This window comes from Perca fluviatilis, chromosome 10 (genome assembly GCF_010015445.1).
Source record: "Perca fluviatilis chromosome 10, GENO_Pfluv_1.0, whole genome shotgun sequence".
Lineage (NCBI taxonomy): Eukaryota > Metazoa > Chordata > Actinopteri > Perciformes > Percidae > Perca > Perca fluviatilis.
The window spans coordinates 20633211-20653654 of NC_053121.1; the positions used below are offsets into that span (position 1 = coordinate 20633211).

General features: G+C 42.8%; 1 protein-coding gene across 2 annotated transcripts in view; it reads right to left on the bottom strand.

Annotated features, from left to right (window-relative positions):
- LOC120566601 (protein diaphanous homolog 1) overlaps positions 1-20444 on the bottom strand; it is a 113222-nt gene that overhangs the window by 47229 nt on the left and 45549 nt on the right. For both annotated transcript variants that reach the window (XM_039813132.1, XM_039813131.1), the window contains 5 exons: positions 19645-19709; positions 16196-16375; positions 13606-14148; positions 11709-11823; positions 11553-11561 (listed from right to left, as the gene is read on the bottom strand). In XM_039813132.1, coding sequence (XP_039669066.1) covers positions 11553-11561; positions 11709-11823; positions 13606-14148; positions 16196-16375; positions 19645-19709 — 912 coding nt within the window. The remainder of the gene's footprint in view (positions 1-11552; positions 11562-11708; positions 11824-13605; positions 14149-16195; positions 16376-19644; positions 19710-20444) is intronic.

The window sequence follows — 20444 nt, forward strand, 5'->3', positions numbered from 1 at the left end:
TAAACTAGAGTATGACACATACACATGTCATATAACCACAATAATGTTGTGGAGTTGGAATCTCTCTCTCTCTCTCTCTTCATATTTGAATAGGCTAGCTTGGTGTACTGTATTTATTTGATAATGTCATGAACCTAAACTATACCCTTTACCAAATAGTGTTTTGCTGTAACATTGTATAATCAATAGCCTGTTGTAAACAAGCTACTATAAAGGTCCAACTGTTTGATGTTACTGTAACTGTGTTATTCATATAGTAAGAGTCAGCCGTTTAAGTAGTGCAGGGCAATTTTTATAGGAATTTCACATTAGCAAAGGTAATGTTAGTCTGAGCTGAGGCTTGACTAACAGTTGTAAAATGCACAGAATGACCAAGAAGCTAATTTCTTTAACTCAAATGAACCATCCTTTGCACCCAGCAGGTAACTACATGTATCTTTATGTGGTCAATGATTACATTTTATTATGCAAAAAATAAACACATGTAACATTGAGCACAGTAGATTCAATGAATAGCCTCCGGAAGTGCAAGTTGATTTTGGCTAACTCTCAAGAAAAACTAGTGACATTTGGACCACAGTATAAATTAATAATGTGTAACATATTGTATTGCATGTTGTTGTGTGTACACTGTTGTGTTCTCTGTGCTCACCAAACCATGCTGGCTGCGGCGAAGACAGGTGGGTGAGGGGTAGAAAGGCGAAGTAGTGTGATGGATGGATTGGGGGGGGGGTCCACAAAGGGATGGATGTAGATGGAGTGAGTTGAGGGGGCCAAATTAGCATGCTTTCATGCATTCTACACCTCAGTGGAGCACCACGGGGCTTGTTGATGCCTCTAAGTGCTATGCAGTATTAAGCAGACAATCTCTAAGGAAGCCCAGTGGTATAGTACGTACGTACGTGCGCGCGTGTGTGTGTGTGTGTATATGTATGTGTGTGTGTCGACTGACCGCTTACTGTGTACAGCTAAGCCCTAAATAACCTATTTGGAGAACAGAAAGAGGGAAGGGAAGTGGAGAGATTCAGTGGAAAGCCAAACATTGTCAAAAGAGTAAGGCATTAAAATGCGTGCTGCGACATGTTCCACTCCTCAGAGAGGAAAGGCACGGAGAAAAAAAAAAGGCACAGACATTTGAAGGCAGAGAAAGTTCTCGGTCCATGCCATCTGTTCTCTCAAAAGTGTATACTGAGAGAGAAAGGCATGCAGGGCACACATGTTGATCAAGTCACCTTTTGTTAAGGGGAGCAGTGTCATCTCTCCTGCAGCTATCACAGCAGCCAGCAATGCAGCATGTCACTATGACCAACCTGAACCCCTTAACTCTCTGCCCAGCTCTCTCATTCTCCCTTTTCCTACTCACACGCTTGCAAAGCTAACTTAACTTGGTTTCCTCGTTTTACCTCACCACAATCTCCATCTCCTCAATCACTCTTGTCGTTTCATGTTTCTCCACCTTTTGATCATTAGTCATTCCCTCTCAGTGCTCTCTTCAGTCGTACACAGATCACTCCTGCCTCCATTCGACCTTCTACTGTACGAGCCTCATTCATTCTGTGCCTCTCTCCTTCACTCTACCCTCAATAACGCCATCCGTCTTTTTCGTCTACTGAACCAACCATCCATCTGTATCTTTGACAGTAATCTCCCTTACTTTTTCCAAAAACCTGAAGGTACTTTTCGTTCCGAAAGTCATATTAATGCTATGTAGAATAAACTGAAAGAAAGAAAAAGCTGACAACCTTATATTGACAAATACTGATCTATTGGGTTCTTATAGCAGTCTTAAGGTTCAGAATGTAAGTTTAAAACTGCTACTCTCATCCACCACTGTATGTTCAATTTGATTTTTCTCTGGCAAACAATGCAGTAGCCTTCATGTTTGTTTCCTTCAACTGGCTTCAATCAAGCAGAATGCTTGTTATCATCAATCCAGCTCCCAAAAATTTGCACTTTCCCAAAGTGGCGGCAAGCTTTTATCTTTCTTGGGTTAGCCAACTACCTTGTGAGCCAACAAACAACGTTTTTAGTAACTTTCTCCCATAAAATCTGCAGTACTGCATCAAGTGCAACCCACATTTTTCAGAGTCTGGAAGAAAGGGAAAGCAGCATGTTTGTAGTTCAACGCAGACAGCTTTACATCCCTGAATATCCTTAAAACTTAACTGCCAAAAACACTGTGCAATTTTAGATCTTCATTAAAATGAAATTTGCTAGAAAAAAAATGTTTTTATACATTATTATTGGTACTATTTGCAATGCTGTTGTGGTCTGTTGCTCTTGCAGTTTTATACTGCTATATTCTTTGAAGCTAGAAACAAAGAAACCAGTGAAAAGGTAAAGCTTCAGAGCAAAAAATCAACATGAAATTTTGAAAGCAAAAACATCTCTGGGTTCTTCAAAAACTTTCCAGAACAGACTTAAAAACACATTCTTGAAGAGATCTTTAGAAGTCTCTGGCGAACCACTCCTTTCACCCAAACAGACAGGAGTTGCTGCTGATGCCATGTGCATGCACAACAAGTCCTGAAAGGTTCGCTCTGCTCGCTGCACATCTACAGTTCAACAGTTCTAGCAAACAAAGCACTTCTAAGTACAATACATAGAAAACAAAAGACAAAAAAACATGTGACTCGCATTAGTTATAGGTAATGTTTGTCTCAGGTCCTGTAGCTTGTTATGGATGGTGTAATTTAATCTCAGTTGAAATGGCACAGCTCCAAGTGCTCCTCCTGACTACTTTCTGCCATCACTGCACATCAAGGTTGTACTGTGATATTTCATATTCTTGCCCCAATGAAACAGGAACAGGCAGATTTGGGGTTAGGCAAGGATGCTTCGGTCTCTGAAGTGGTCAAAAACAAGCAGAGAAATTATTAAAGAATTCAATGTGGGTTTAGAATTTTGGGTGATGTCTGACTCCAATTTTCAGGGCCAGTCGAGCTCTAAGGCCCCTCTGAAATGGTACAACTTCAAAGCCCACTCACTCAGATCAATACTTAGAGTAGTAACTCCATTCACACAATGACAAATTACTCATCTGCTTTCACTCTCTCTTTCTTTTACTGTTAGTCCTTGGTGCCCTGCTACCCTCACCCTGCTTTGCCAGTCTCAGTTTCACCCCGCAGTTAATCTGCTGGGTGGAGTGATGAGCGCTTGGGGAACCAATGAGAGGAAGATGAAGGAGATGAAGGAAGAGGGGAATGAGGGGAGGGGGAAGGGGATGGGGAGTGAGCGATGGCCATGCATTATTGAGCATACAGAGTGGAGTTTTTAGGGGATAAATGTGAAAGCATGTTTAGGGACAACCTTTTCCCTTCTGCTTCCCCCGCCTCCTCCCTTCCTTGCCCTCCCTCCAACTTTCCCTTCCCCACGAGGTTGGCCACATCTCTTATTCAGTTGGGAGGTTAAAAATTCAAAGCAAGGAGGAAGAAGGCGCGGGAAGGAAAGAGAGTACCTGAAAATGGTCAAAATGAAGGAATGTCTTTAGGGATTTTTCTCAAGTGCTAATCTAGAGAGCTCCCTGCTTTGATTAGGCGTGTATGTGTGTGTGGTGAGGGGTGTTTGTGGTAGGAGAGTATGAGGACGGGGGAGGTAGATGAATAGGGAGAGAGAGAGAGAGAGAGAGAAGGAGAGGGTGTAGACGCACACTTTCATGCAGTGCAGCGTAGCACGGTGAAAAATTAAGGTGCCTGCAGGGCGAAGCAGAACCCACGTCTCACAGAACACGACACATGCAGATACTGAGTAATGGAGCACACACACACACACACACACACACACACACACACACACACACACACACACACACACACACACACACACACACACACACACACACACACACACACACACACACACACACACACACACACACACACACACACACACACACACACACACACACACACACACAGGCACCTAGGAGCACAGAGACATAGGAGCAAAATGACCAAGTAGCATTTACACACAGAGCATTACTGTAATCAGATTATTACTATGCATGCAAGTCTAAGTTATTTTGCCTACCATCCATGACACATAAAACACATGTATTTCAACACACACACACACACACACACACACACACACACACACATTAAGGTCAGAAAGTGGAGCATGACCTGGTCCACCAAGCCTTGTAAATACCATCGGTGTCGGGCTTAAATGCCACTGGGTTATACATATTACACACAGCCTCCACAGCTAGAGGCCAGGGGGCCACGTTACACCAGTAGCAATAAAAGCTGGGCAGGTTACAAAACAGAGCTCATATACACCCTAGCCAAGCACAAAGTGTGTGCGCACACACATGGAAATAAACAACATAATGTGTTTGTTAAGAAAGTTGGTGTGCAAAGTTTGGGTGAAATTGATAGTTTTAATATGTGTGATTGTGAGAGAACCCCCGAAGACATGGTCTGAGCCATCAGCATAATGGGAAAGATAGTCTAATAGCACCCTAATAACTCACTAGCTAGCTAACACCGCATCAGTAGCAGCTCAAGGCTACTGTTAAACAATTCAACTGAGATAGGGGCTTTGGACTTTAAAGGACACTTTCAAATGCCTCTGTTGCTACCATCTATCTTGCCTTTTCTCATTGTACAGCTTGCTTTATCTTCACCCCCCACCAATCTTCTGTCATTTTTCTAGTGCCATCCCTCGTTCATTCTCTCTTTTCATAAGAACCCCTTTATCAGGCAGAGATAAGAGAAGAGAGATGAGGAAATCATGAGAGAGAAGAGGAAGAGAAAAAGAAGGAAGGGAGATGGGGGTTAATGCTCCTATCTTGTCAACTCCATCTTTGAAGTTGTTGCTCTTTACCGCTCCATTTTTTTATGTATGCTATCAGTGACATCAAAGTGGGCTACGTCTCCTGTGTGTGTGTGTGTGTGTGTGTGTGTGTGTGTGTGTGTGTGTGTGTGTGTGTGTGTGTGTGTGTGTGTGTGCGCGCGCCACTGCCCTCAGGGATAGGTAGCTAATATTACAAAAAGTAAACAGAGAGGGAGTCTCTGAGGCAGGGAATCGCAGCCATCCACAGTCAATCTGCACTTTTAGCTGCAATGCACTTTGACTCTTTCTTCTCCTCTTTATCTCTCCCCCTATCTCATGATTAACATGCTTTCTAATCATAGATGCAGCCTCAGTATCACTTCCCTTGCTCCTCAACCCAACAATAGGAAAACGAATGTACCTCTACCTTCACGAACACTTTGACACCTCAGAGACACAGGCACACACACACACTTATACATATATAAGAAATACAGGAGGGGGAGGAAAAAGCTGCTGTTACCAAGAGGAGCAAAACAGGACGGAAGAGTGGGTGGAAGGAGTGTAGGTGTGCATACATATATCCCTTCATCCCCACATCCTTCCATCTATGTTCATGTTTTTTTTCCCTCTTGGCCTGGGTGAAAAGAGACCAAATCATGAACACTGGGGATACTCTGCATCTGTAACAAGCTTTTGAATTTATCAGCCAAACCCTCAATTAAAGACATACACTCGCAAAGATTACAAACCTACTCACACACACACACACACACACACACACACACACACACACACACACACACACACACACACACACACACACACACACACACACACACACACACACACACACACACACACACACACACACACACACACACACACAGAGGTTATCTCAGTCCCTGCACAGCTGTCATATCACTGGGAACATTTAAATGGTAATGGTTTTGGGATGAGACATTGGAACGTTGGCTGACCGACTGGCTGGCTGGTTGGGAGAGGAGCCGAGTGAAGCGAAGAAAGCCTATTCCGTTTAAAAACAGGATAATCTCTAGGAAAGAGAAAAGGCAGCAAGGAGATTAGGCACACACAGCGGTAATGCTCCGGCATGAGTACACTTAGCTCATTTGCATGTAAAACAGAGGAGAGAGATATAACGAGGGAGGGATAGAGCGAGGGATGGAATGAAGAGAATGAGTGGAACAAAAGCATGTGTGAGTGTGTTTGAGCACGCTTACATGTGTATGCTTCTGCTTGTGCATGTGAGTGAGCTGTTGCATTTGGCAGTGAGAGCCAATGTGAGCACACACAGATGTGTTTGAACCTGATAAGGCCTGATGAATGAGCGGCGTTTTGCGCCTGTTCCTCAAACATAAAGAGATGGTGAATGAGGGAACGCTTGCTATTGCCGCACTGAGAAAACACACCGAGGCTTAGAGAGCGAGCAGAGCCAACCTAATGCACCGCTACTGTTGAGGGCTTAAGAGGTATAGTTAGGATTTTAACTTAAGCAAAGGTACAAATAAACATACACACAACACAACCTATAAACATCAAATCTTTCATTTACAGGTTATACATGCATATTGAAAAGCTAGTCTATGTGTTGGCTATAGGTGCTGTTTCCATTGTCTTTCACAGACGTGAGATCATTCGTTGTTGGCAAAAAGGTGATGTGGAGAGAAAATAGGGATTACAGATACAAGTGGAGAAATGGCTGCATCCAGAAATGAAATGAATAAAATAGAAGGTAAAGAATAGTGTGATATTTTTCCAAGCTCTTTCTACAGCATTAGTGACCCTTGCATTAACCTGCTTCTCTTTATGCAGCCCAAGCCTGAACACTGCATGATTTATTAACAAGGCCTGCTTCTGTGCACTACACGAGTACAAACATACACACAGACATATACACACACTCACACAGAGAACTTAAAACTGATACACACAGGCTTTTCAAAGCCAATACTAATTTAGCACAATCGCACAAACACTCTTACAGCTTAATAAAGTGTGCCCATTCCTCATTTAGTGCTTTATTAGTACATATTTTAAACAGTCTCAGGAGACTGCAGCTCTGAGTCTACACATCCCACAAACTGTTATCTAAAACTCTCCCTAATTATACACAATCATGCACACAAATGTATGCACAAATACACACACAACTCACAAATGTTTCTTGGCTGTGATCTAGAGGGGATCCAACAGTGGAAAAACATGCATCTTCTAGAAGTGGGTTGTGTGGGGATTATTAAACGATGGGATGGGGATGGAAGAGGATTAGATGGAGGGAGGCAAGAAAGGAGACTATTGAAGTAAAAAGCATGGTCTTCCCCTTTCTCACCTGTGCTCACTTTCAACTAAAACTTGCAAGTAATTTATCAGGCTTTTCAAATGCGGAGCAGCGACTGCGCGACCATCAGGTATAGAATCAGAAGAGACACTCAACTGCATTATTTTTTCATGTGACTTATTGTCTATAAACTGCGCCTTATGAATGACCAAAGGGCAAATCTACAGCATCAATAGATCACACAGCTGACATTTTTTTTAACAACCCTGCAATCAGTCTGCTGTAATGTAAAAATGAAAACATGCGTTTGCTTAAGTTATTTCATTAGCATGAACATTTTCCTTTGACTGACAATGACCCAGAGCCAGTGTACTGTAACAAAAACAAGTCACCAAATGTTGTGAACTCTGTTAAGCAGAGGATGTGATAACCTAATCAACAACACTGTATCATAACCCTTCATGCCTCCTGGTCTTTTATTGCTAATATATGACACATCTCATTCCTTTAACTGATTAGGCTACAACCTGGGAGAAGCCTCAGGCAAGCATGAGCACATACAGCACTTTCTAGCTGATTGGTGGCTCATTAAAAGGTGAAAAGTGAATGGAACAGACCTAAGAGGAAACTCAGTAACACAAATACACGTACATGCACTGCACACATACCTACAGAGAAGGAAATTGATTTCTTCAGAACACAGGGAGATCAAACAGCTTATTATAATTGGTTTGCAAATGTGGTTGAGCTCACCACCCACTCTCGAGCAGCACATACACCAGCATACAGGCACCCTTGCAGTGACAAACACGCATTTATTTCCAATAAACTTGTCTGTATTTTTTAGAAAGCGAATGTGATGCGGGAAGGTGCTGTTGCATGCGTAGATGTGTTATGCAGCGATATACAGTGGATGGCATCACAAAGTGACTCCTTGGGGTGGGGGATCTCCACCAGAAAAGAGAAATGAGGTCGCCGTACTACAACAGACCACGGAAACACAGCAAAAGAGACTGAGACACAGATTAGGGAACGGTGTAAACGCTGGAGAATTGGGATATGAAAATTATCCTCACATTATGAGGATTAATAATCATATGTGCTCCTGGCCCTTCTGTCTCCTTTTCGCTCCCAAATCAAATTAATCACCAACGTTCCCCCTAGCCCAGCCTTTCCCTCTGCTCTCTTCTTTTTTTTCACCCTCCTCCTCCTCCCCCTCCCCCTCTCTCTCCATCTCTCGCTCTCTCATTCTTTTGCTAATTGGGCTATCTGAGGTGCCGACTTCAAAGGGCACCTGCTATCAAACACAGTCTGAAAAAGTGAGAAAAGGAAAGTTCAGGATTTCTATACCCATATTAGATGAACAGTGTATCAATTCTAGCCTTGTCACTGTCCTGCACTCTCCAAGAAATTACCACATAAAAAGGACCTGTGTTAAGATTCTGTTTACCCTTATTACTTCTACTGTTATTATTATTATTATTATTATTATTAAAAGAAATAGTGACACAAATAAATACTAAAATAGAAGAAAACACACACAAGCACTTCAAAGTGAGGAATTGAGAACCAGTAGCTTAAAAGGAGAATGTGGGAATAAGCTTGCCGTCTGAAAACCTATACACTACACTAAGAGATTTACAGCCACACATACTTGCTCATCTAAACAACTTGGGTATTTATTTACAATAGCAGATAGTCACATCGGGTCTCTGGTTTTAAGCCCTTACACTCGCAAAGCACAAACATTTTTCCACACATCTGCAGAAAGAAGATGACAATATACTAGCATGGTTTCTCCCCTACAAATATTGCAGCAGAATTTGGCTAGTTACATCATAATAAATTCTTACTAATACCAAGCTGTATCATCGTCATCAAACTGTACAAATGTACAGGATAATAAGTCTGAAAGAAAATGCCCAAACAGGTCCCAGAGGTTGTTCACTGTCTGAAAACGTTTGACAGTTTGTATCTTCAATAAGCCAAACCCAAATCCATTTATTGACTGACTATGTAATGCATACTTCTCATTTCCCATGTTGACAGCTTAATTTTGTATTTCCATCCTGGTGAATAAGATGTTGCGCAGTACAGTACTACTAACGATGGCCTTGGTTGCAATGGTTGATCGCAAGGCAAGTTAAGTAGTTTGAGTAAGGTGAAGCTTTTTTCAAATAGTAGTCTTATTGACATGTTATCTTGCCTGACCTCAGAGCCACTGTTGAAAACATGCAGTCAAGTAGGCTCAATACTGAAATACAATTTTATCAGGCTGAAGGAGGTTGGTGAGTGTTAAAAGTTAAAAGCATCTAAATTAGATCAGATGAATTACTACATACGAAAACAACCTAACACCACAGAAGTTAGGAAACATGCTCTATGATAGATTTGCAGTAGATGCTAATAAAGAAAACAAACAGACTGTAAACAAACAGACTGTATTAAACAAACTGTTGGTAATTGATGCTCAGTTTCTGATAACAGCTTCGTGGCTTATGGGTATGCCTCTTCTAAGTGGGATTTCACACGATCTGCTCTTGTTAAGGCAAAAATCCACCTTAACATAAAAGTCATATCAATTCAACTATTAAAAACAATAAAGGTTTTAATTATCATCTCTGCAGTTTGTCCAGGATTGTTCCAGAATGTGTTTAGTTAAATTATGACATGCTCAGCACTGAGCAGCTATAGAAAGACAGAAGCATGACGATACTGTAATTTGCCTTAGCTAAACTACTGATCTTGACCCTGTTTTCAATGAGAGAGAGAGAGGGAGGGTGAGAGAGAGAGAGAAAGAGAGAGAGAGAGAGAGAGAGAGAGAGAGAGAGAGAGAGAGAGATATCAAGATATATAACTAGGTATATACAGATTGTGGAAATAACAACATATATGTACGCTTGCGTGTGTGTGTATGTGTGTGTGTCAAAGTGTGGAATTGTGTCCATGAGAGCCATGTGCAGCCAGAGGGCGTGTCTCCCACCATCAGCTCTCTGCTCTTCCAATGAGGCTCAGAGGGCAACACCCCTGACCCTGCCCTGAGCACACTACCCCCCCACACGTCTCTTTTCTGAGGTGCGTGCGTGTAACCCCCACAGCGCTGCTGGGCAGCTGATGGAGAGGAGGAAGGAAGGTCAGGAATGGTCAGCGGTGACTCGGTGTGGTGTCTGTGTGTTTGCTGGGTAACGAGGAATGGGAGACACGGGACGAGGAGAAACAGGAGGATGAGAAAGAGTGAAGCCGGGCTTCCAGAGGTGAGAGATTAGGAGAAGGATAGGGAGGTCAGCAGGAATGTATTACGCTTTGAGCGGTGTGTTTAAGCAAGAGAAGGAAGAACAAGGGGTGAAGGGTCAATCTGCATAACCAGGGCTGGTTGCTTATTGGGCATGTATGCATGCGCCGCCAGACACACAAACATGTATACACAACACGGACACAGTGTGAATTAAACCACACACTCACAAAAACATAAGATGCTTACACAACAGCTCAATAAAATTCCAGTTCTGTCTTGAAGAATGTGTTATTCATAACTACCAAACTTCAACAGATTCAAGAAGCACAGGAAAATCTACAACACTAAACACACTGGACCTGGTCCCTCTAACACACGCACACGCACACACACACACACACACACACACACACACACACACACACACACACACACACACGTGTGGGGCTGGCTATGAAAAGGCCACAGTGTCTTTATAGCCGCCCCCCGCAAAACCCAAAAAACAAAAACCAACAACCGGGGCCCCCCCCCCACAAAAAAAACCCCCGGCCCGCCCCCCCCCGCGCGCCCCCCCCCCAACCCACCCCCCCCCCCCCCCCCCCCCCCCCCCCCCCCCCCCCCCCCACCCCCCCCCCCCCCCCCCCCCCCCCCCCCCCCCCCCCCCCCCCCCCCCCCCCCCCCCCCCCCCCCCCCCCCCGTCCCCCCCCCCCTTTTTTTTTTTTAAACCAACCCACACCAAACCCCCCCACAGCCACACACAGTCTGTGATTTCCTGGTGTCCTGGTTATATGAATATGGAGGAGTTGGAGCAGAAGGCTCAGTGACACTAGGACAAGGTGATAGGAGTGGACAGGTGCGCGTGTGTGAGCGTACGTCTGTGTGTCAGCGCTTTGTGCCAGGACAGCAGGTGGCTAGTCAAAGGACATCAGTGACCTTCTCCTTATCCCTCCCACTACCCTCCTCTCTTTGTCCATCTCTCCCTCTGTCCCCAAATCTCACCATCTCACCCAGGGTCTGCACAACAAGTCACAGGCACTTTTAGAAGATGAACACATACACAAACACAGGTGTGGGTGGTTTATTCATGAACTTGTGTGAGATGCTGTTTTGACACAGTGTTGCTGAATAATGTAAATGTGCAGTGTGTCCTCCAAGCACAGGAAGAGAAGGGTGAAAAAACTGGAGAGGAGGTGTGGAAAAAAAAAAAAGAACTAAATGGAAGTATGTGCGTGATATTCTTACCTTTAGTAGCTGATGGAAGCAGAGCAGGAGGATTGAAATAGACAGAGGGGAGGGATGTGGGCGAGGTGAGAAACAGAGAAAGACATATTGCTCATTACTGTGAAACACAACATGATAATACCAGCAGTAGTAAAAGCACACATGCCACACACTCACTCTTTGTCTGTGAGGAGAAGGCCAAGGTGAGTTTGGCAAAGAGCTCATTGTTTTCAAATTTCTCCTCTTTTGCCTTGGTCCAGAAACTCTTCTCAGAGAGGTCCTCAGGTCCGATCTAAGAGAGAGAAACGCGGTATGCACAGAGAAAAAGGGAGACAGAGGGAGATACAATGAAGAAGAGAGATATATTGTATCCGTTATATAATCATATCATCAAATTGACTCAATTTTCCCAAAATGTTCATCTGTGCACCTGGCAAACAATGAGATGAGCAGATAAAGAAGTCGGCAGAACAAAAGAAACAGCCATAAAAGGAAGAGGCGAGGTTATGATAGTAGAGGGTGTAGAGAAGGGTGAAAGAAGGAAGGCAGAAAGAGGAAAGAAAGAGGAGGAAAAAGGTAGTTATCTTCTCTAATCTTCGGACACTGTCTCTACCACAAAGCATCTTGAGCATCAGAACTTCACACACAGAAATGCAAAGAAATACAGAGGGTTCCGCTTTTTTTCCTCCCTTTATTCTTTCTTTCTTCACCCTTACTCGGGTGCTCTCTCTGTATCCCCTCTTTGTCTTGATGTTGCGCTCTCTCTCTCTCTTTATTCTGGTCACTATTCACAATTAACTTTGTATGTTTTTCCTTCACTTTCTGAGTGTCCTCATTAAAAGAAAAGAGAAATAGAGGAAGTGAAACAGAGAGAGCGAGAGAAAAAGCAGTGGTAGTAAATTTACAGATATCAGTCCTTTCATTATGGACAAAGCCTCAGGGATGGGGGCGTAGGACAGAGAAGAGAGAGAGTAGGGGAAGGAAATGTGATATGGGGATGAGCTGAAGGAGCAAGAAAGAAAAGCAAGAGAGCGCGCAAAAAGAAGAATGAGACCAAGCAAAAAAAAAAAAGCTAATTTAAATTACAAAAGAATACTGTCCTTTCTAGCAGCAATTTAATTATCTTCCAGTGGCGCAGTTAAAAGAAGAAGGCTTATTAAAAAGCAATTTCTGTGACATCCTCGTCAAACACTCTCACCAGCCCGAGAGAGAGAGAGAGAGAGAGAGAGAGAGAGAGAGAGAGAGAGAGAGAGAGAGAGAGAGAGAGAGAGAAAGAGAGAAAGAGAGAGAGAGAGAGGCTAAATGCTGATGAAGTCTGCTGAAGCCATTAAACAGTAGCTTTAGGCTAAAGAAAGACAGAGGGCCGGTTTGATGTTTTAACCATCACAGATGAGAGGGTGGAGGAGAACATGATGCACATGGTCATGAGATAATGTGTGCATGCAAGTCACTTTTGGCCACAATCTCACTGTTGAAGCTCCACCTCACATTCCTCTCACACTGTTGCACACACTAAAGAACAACCTGAGCAAACTGTATTGTAAAACGTAGTAAAGTAAAATACATACAAACTTTATTAGAGTTATGAATTGCATTAGAATTATTTACAATAAAATCCCTCCTTGTTTTTACATTAGCATTATGCATATGGTATAATAAGGAGCTGAACTACAGTATGTTATATTAGCCGACCACCAACTCATCAACACTGGCCTACTTTTTGGCATCAGGACAGATTATCACAATAACAAGCAATCGCAACTTGATCTAAAAGTTGACATTTCTGGAGATGCCATCTAAAATAACATCTGTTGCAGGAGGTATCCAACAAAAATGGCTTTATGGGAATTAAAACATTCAAGCTTAGTATTCAAGCCAGGTACCTACATAGGTGTAATCTATAAAGGGTTAGTTAAATCATATGATGAATCAAAGAATGTAGGACCATAAAAAGCAAGAAAACTGCACATTTCTTTTGTCCATAATATTTTACATCACCAGATAAATAACTGACAATTTTTCTATCACTTTTTGAAAATTGATAATATATTGAACCATCTATCTTAGGACTGACCTTGCTCCAGTTGGCTCTCTTCAGCTGGACCTCAGGCTTGTACTCCTTCTTAGGCTGGAGCCCATAAGGCAGTGAGGGTGGTGCAGCGAGACCCCAGCCCCCCATGCCAAATGATGGAGGTGGAGGCATGCCTGGGCCTGGTGGTGGAGGGGGCATGCCAGGAAACACAGGTGGTGGTGGTGGTGGAGGTCCCATCCCAGGGAAGGGTGGAGGGGGTGGCGGTCCTGGCATGCCAGGGAGAGGCGGGGGTGGTGGAGGTCCAGGCATGCCATGGAGAGGTGGGGGTGGTGGAGGTCCTGGCATGCCTGGTAAAGGCGGTGGGGGAGGAATAGTGGCATGACCCGGTAAAGGAGGAGGGGATGGGGCAACAGGCATGCCTACATGGCCTGGTAAGGGTGGGGGCGGAGGTGGAGGGGGCATACCTGCATTCTGGCCAGGGAGAGGAGGGGCAGGTGGAAGAGAGAAACCAGGTGTTGGCACAGGAACAGTAACTGTGACTACTTTGGTCTTGGCCTCTTCCAGATCTTTAGACAGCTTTTCAATCTGCAGGGAAGTAAGGATACAGTAGGTTATCATAAATATTGATTAAAATACTACTTGACATACTACTGTAAATCTTGACAACATATACAGTAATGTATCACATAAGCATGACTTGACAGTATATTGTTTGTTGTTTATTTCTTACATTTGGATAGCATTGGCAATTTCCACCATTTCCAATGAATAGCCATGCCAACAGAGTGATTAGATTTGAGGAAAAAAAAAAAAAATAAGCAGAACAAAAGAGGCGAAAGAGCGACATAGAAAAGGATTAAAGCCTGGGCAGGATTGAGTTTTGGGAGAGAATGGAGGACAAGGCTCAGTGAGAAAAACATAAGAGGGGGGAATTAAGTCCACAGAGGAATTTAAAAGAAAAAGTTTTAAGGAGGAGAACAAACTTCTATATTAGAAGCCAGGGTGAAATCAATTTTTAATTTCAACATTGAAATACTAATCTCAGTATTTACATCAGTGAGGCGACAATTCTTGAGAAAACTGTCCAAGTCATTAAAGTCAGCCAGCTAATACTGGCCTATGAGAGGACTGGGCTTTAAATGAGAATATACTTTATGCGATATAAAGGATTAAAGTATAGATAAGTTTATTTACTGTATGTGTTCTTAGGTGTGTGAAGTGTAAACAGTGTGCATGTCAAAGAGGGTCTGTATGCAGCGTAACAAATTGTTTGTGTCGTCTCCTCAGACTTTGAAAAGAAGACAGTAACAGACATCAAGGGCCTTAGAGGCAAGTTTTCTTAGTGAGGCAGCAGATGAAGAGTTGGGCACGGCATCACATGGAGGGACAGTGAGAGATCTCTACATGTGAAGAAATCTTCGATGGGCAGTGCCTCAAACACAGAGAAAGTGAGCCATCTTAGTATGAGAAGCTTGTCTGATGCCTGGCTGGTGATGCTGTTGATGCGTTTGACAACTGTGTGTGCATATGCGTGTGTTTGGGCTTTTCGCATGGCGAGACGATGACTCTGCTGGCATCAGCCACTTTGGATGAAGCTCATTTTGGAAGCTCTGTAGTTCTCTTACTGACAGACGCACACAAAAACACACAGAGGAACATCTTCATGTGGTTATGAGCACACATGCACCGAGGCAGATTGTTCTGGGTCACTTGGTGTGTTTGTGAGTTTGGGTGTCACTGTGAGGCAGAGTCCAGCTGGTGTGGCAGCAGGACACTGACAGCTAAACAATCCTCATCTTTGCCTCCCTACTGTATGTGTACACACACACACACACACACACACACACACACACACACACACACACACACACACACACACACACAGTGTATCTTGGCCTTAAAATTTCAGTTTCCCATCTCCATCATTTCCCTTTCTTCTTCTTTCTTCTCCCTTTATTCACTCTTTAGACTCCCATTCCCCCACTTTCCACGTTTTTACTGAGTTTCTTAATCTCTAAAGGATTTGGCTTCTACTCATGATATTCTTTTAGTTTTTTTTCTCTTTTCATGCCATGCTAGCAGTTGGCTAAATCATTTAAGGCCAGGAGCTTCTGTGTTTGTGTGGGTGTGCTTAGATGTTGGACAACTTTTTGGTGCTTAGACTTCTGCAATGTTGTATTTCTCTAAGCTTCAAAATATTTTACTTCTTGCGGCTTCAGCAGAAGTTTCTGTTTTGTGCGTTTCCGGGACATTTAAAAAGACTCAATGATCTAACTTAATCTTTATTGAATCTGTCCTAATGTTCCAGTTCTTTAATATTGATAATGGCATCAAGCAATGATGGAAGTACTGTTTGAGCTGGTCAACTTGCCACCAAGATTTCTGTCATACTTGGTTCAAATCATTTTTATTTCAGTGAATTCAGGTGTTTAAGATTAATTCACACATCAAAAACGCACTGAGAAGTTTTCACATTTAGCTCCGTGACCCAATACTCCACAGTAAAAAAAATAAAATAAAAAAAAAAACACTAAAATGCAAACATCGTATTATTACAAATCTAGTTATTTGAAATTAAAAAGGCATTGAGCCCCACATAGACAGGTGGGTGGGTGGGTGGATGAGTGTTTACCTGTTGTTGCAGAGTGCTTAGCTGTTGTTGTAGTTCCTGGTTGTGCTTTTCTCGCTCTAGCTTAGCAGTGGCCAGCTGTTCCTTGTCTTGGCTTAAATCCTGCAGCTTCTGCTCATAGTCACCCTCCAGTTTTTTCAGCTCCACCTGCAACTCGTGGCGTGCTGTCAACTCTGCATCCAGCTAACACACATGTAAAGGGTCATAGAGAGAGAGAGAGAGAGACATATACAGTTGCAGTATTGTAAAAGTGCTAGATAGACTTTTTTGGTGACTTTACAAATTGTGTGTAGCAGTCAACTTTAAGAACCATTATCTTGATGGCAGTAAACAATGTTTTCTCAGACCTCCATTAGGCACTAAAAAGGTCCCACTGGCACCAGGACTGCACAGATACTGTGCCATTGTTGTGGAAATGGTTTTCCTGATACGTTTGTGTAATTAATATTCAGCTAATCATGTGAACTTTTACCTATGCAGTACCGCAAGTGACCCCCCACATCTACCTGGACAACAAATCTCTCCCTCTGGATATGAGACTCAGTCGGCAAATAAAAGTACCATGCATACAGGAATATACTGATACAATATGAGCTAAAAACTTTAATTTCTGAGTATCCTAATCATATAATTCAAAAAATGAAATACTGAATATTAATGTCCTGAATTACTATTTGAATATCTTAAAATATTCTCAAGCATTTTTCTTATAAAATAAAGGCTGTGTAAAATGAACAAAGAATTAATAAAGTGTTGCTGCAATTAAAAAGGGGCACTACCACAGGATTTACGTTGAGCGAGAAGTCTTCAAAGGCCAAAGAATTTTATAAATAATTTCATTTAAAGGATGATTGAAGAACAGTAAAAAAATTAAATAAAACTATTACACCAAATATATATCAAACCTGATGCTACAAAAAACACCAGGGTTATCCAATGAAATATGGAAGCAAAGCGTGTTTGCGTGCACAAGCTTTTAGCCTCCCTCTTTTCTTTTTTCTTTTTAAAGAAAATTTTTTGGGCATTTTAGGCCTATATTTTCATAGTACAGATGAAGACATGAAAGAGGAGAGAGAGGGGGAATGACATGCAGCAAAGGGCCGCAGCTCGGAGTCGAACCCGCGGCCGCTGTGTCGAGGAGTAAACCTCTATCAACTATCTAGCTACCCAGGCGTCCGCCTCCCTCTTAAAGCTGCATCAGTTTCTGTATTTCAAAGACCTTTAGAAGCCATTTCCTGCAGTCTAATGCTTTTAGTTTCATTGTATAATTTACACTGCAAATTAGTGTCAATTATTGAGTTAGGATGCTTCAGTGTACTTGTATGAGCTCACTTCTCACTTCCATTTTAAAACCTTCACATCCATAAAAAAAAAGAAATAGAAAAACATTTTACCCCCAATTTTTAGATTTTCAAGGATTTTTTTTTTTTTTTAAACACTTGACAACAGGATAAGTGTATTTAAATAGATGCCTACACGGACACACAGACACACATGGCTGTTTAATTTGCCGACAGCAGATCCGTTACTCTCGCTGTCAGCATCCCGACAGCCTCATCCCTAATTCCTGCCAAAGAGACTGCCAGCAATTACCCCATCATAGACAACTAGCACTATGGTGTATGTGTGTATGTGGTTAACGAAAATGAATCCAAGGGTGCTCACGTAATTTGTGCTTGTGGTCAATGGATATGATCCCATGTGGGAGTGTGTCTTTATATCTGTGTGAATGAAGGCTAGTTTCAGCTCCCTCTATGCAATTATCCTGTCACTGGGACAGAAATATCAGGGCACCAGCACACCGCAATCAAGGCATTTACCACCTTGTGTGAGTGTGTGTGTGTCATTTTTGCAGCCTGTAAGAGTATTTGTCTGTCAAACATGTGTATGCTCATTCTCTTAGTCACCTGCTGTCCCTTCCTTTTTCTCATTTGTCATCCCATGTCAGACAAACACTTGACGCATAGAATTTCATTACAATCCCAATGTGTGTGTGTGTGCGTATTTCTTTAAACCAATCACAATTGTCTTGGCGGCGCTAAACTCATGACGCAGTGGCGGTGGCTCTGCAAAATAGTCTTGGGAAGGAACTTGTTTTGGTGAAACATTTGCAACCCACAAAAGAAAACGCCTCATACAATATTAAATGAAGTTTCACACAATACAGTAATGTGAGATATTTAAATTAGTTGGATACATGGTTAAAAGTAATTTGCTCTTACCAGTGTATCGCCGTGTGTAATCCGTCCACAGCAATCCCCATTAATCGGTCCCAATACGTCCCAATTAGATAGTAAACGCCATAAACAAATTCCTTGTAAATCTTTACAATCATTCTCCTAAAGAGCCAAGCAGGCCTGCCTTATTGCGCAGTCCAAATGGTCTTCAAAAGTTGCCATATTCAGCGTGTGGCCTGCTAGCTCGAAGTTTGTTGTTGTTTCCGGTATCGCAGGGGTTTTGAGAACGGCAACAACAGGGCCAGATGTACGTACATTTGCGAATGTAGTGTTATCAGCGCCATGGCCAACCCGCAGAAAGCACATGCTGTGATACTTCAGTTTACGTCGCATTTACCAAACCTGCAGTTCATCGGGTAATCAGTGCCTTTCTCCGCACACTATACCGTAAATTGCGCTGTAGCAAAGCGTTAAGTACTGGTGCTATGATACGGCTGAGTGCAGACTGCGATATTCCCACTGCTGATGACTGTTTGAAATGATCCTGATGCCAATATTGGTAATGTAGCGAGGAGTTTAACAACTGCTGGAATGGAATGGGAGATTCTATGTCATCTTTGATTTCTTTCAGTAACTGTAATATTGCATGGCTGCTTAATCTGTAACGCTTAATGATTTCTTGTTCACTCAACTGAAAAAGTGCGATCCTTGTGGCAAAAATCTTTTCAGCTCGTCTCCTTGGCCTATGTCTTCGTCTTGCTCGGATTACTGCTGCCATTTCACCAGGAGGCATATGCGAGGAAACCCGCTTCCAGGTTTACACCTGCTTTTAAGAGGCGAAATAGAGGCGCGCTTTCACGGGCGTTTTTTGTACATACAACGTAATACATAATTAGGCGCACTTTACGCTTCCCCTCCCATCTCTTTATGGGAAACTCCCACTTTCCCCTTGACCCTCCCGTGAACACATATGCATGACACGGAAAAGCGCAATTTGCCATTTTCCGTTCCCGCAACAGGCAGTCTGTGCTTTTACCTCAGTGCGGCCTGTTTGTACATACCTCGCCATGCTTTTACGCACACGTTGCGAAACAAATACGCCTGAAGTGGGCGCAAAAGTGTTAGTACATCTGGCCCACAGAGAGCGGAAGGTGAGGGGCAAGCAAAACCTGACATCCGGATGTCTGTGTGTGTGTGTGTGTGTGTGTGTGTGTGTGTGTGTGTGTGTGTGTGTGTTAATGATTTTCAATGTAAATTATACTGTGCGTTTTTCACCTTCTTCTCCAGCTCAGCTGCCTTGGCCTCGCTAGTTTCCACCTTGGTCTGGTCGACCATGTTGTCTGTGGACAAACAGAGAGGACAGAAGAAAGGAAATGAGAACGTTTCAGACAACGCACCTGCACACGTCTGGGAGTGAAGACATCGCACCCTTCCGTCTGACACATGCTGTGTGCCCACATACATTTACAGTACAAACAGATGAATACACACAGAGCAAGCATCCTATTGGTCTCCCTATTTTCCCTTATCACACTACTCAAAGTCAAGATCCATGAGAAGATTGTGCTGGCATCTCATTACAACAGGATGCCATCTGTTGCATGCTGCTTCTACACATCATTACCTTTTAAGCCTCCAATACATACACCTTTGTCTGACTGTGTGTATGTGTGAGAGATGGGAGCACCCTAATTTCCCTTGATGGGAAAGACATCTCACACAAATATCAAATTCTTTTTTTCAAAATAGAAAGACCATGTAACAGTCTGGAAGTAATCCATTATCAGAGGTTTTGCTTGGCAAAGGACAAGGTGAGAGAACAAAGGCTGACCAACAGGGTTATTTTCCAGAATAATTGCAGGGCCTACAGGTGGTTCAGTGCCCAAGGGCTTACCGAGCATGTGCAGTAAAAGAACTAATTAGCTTGAAGATGAATGCCACAAAGTCACTGGATCAAAGACAGCTAATCATGATGCCCAGAAGAGGGATCAAACAGATAGATAGCAGAAACACAGAGCTGTGAAAAGCTAAAATAGAAAATGAAGAAATTGCATAAACTTATAGAAAGTGAATTA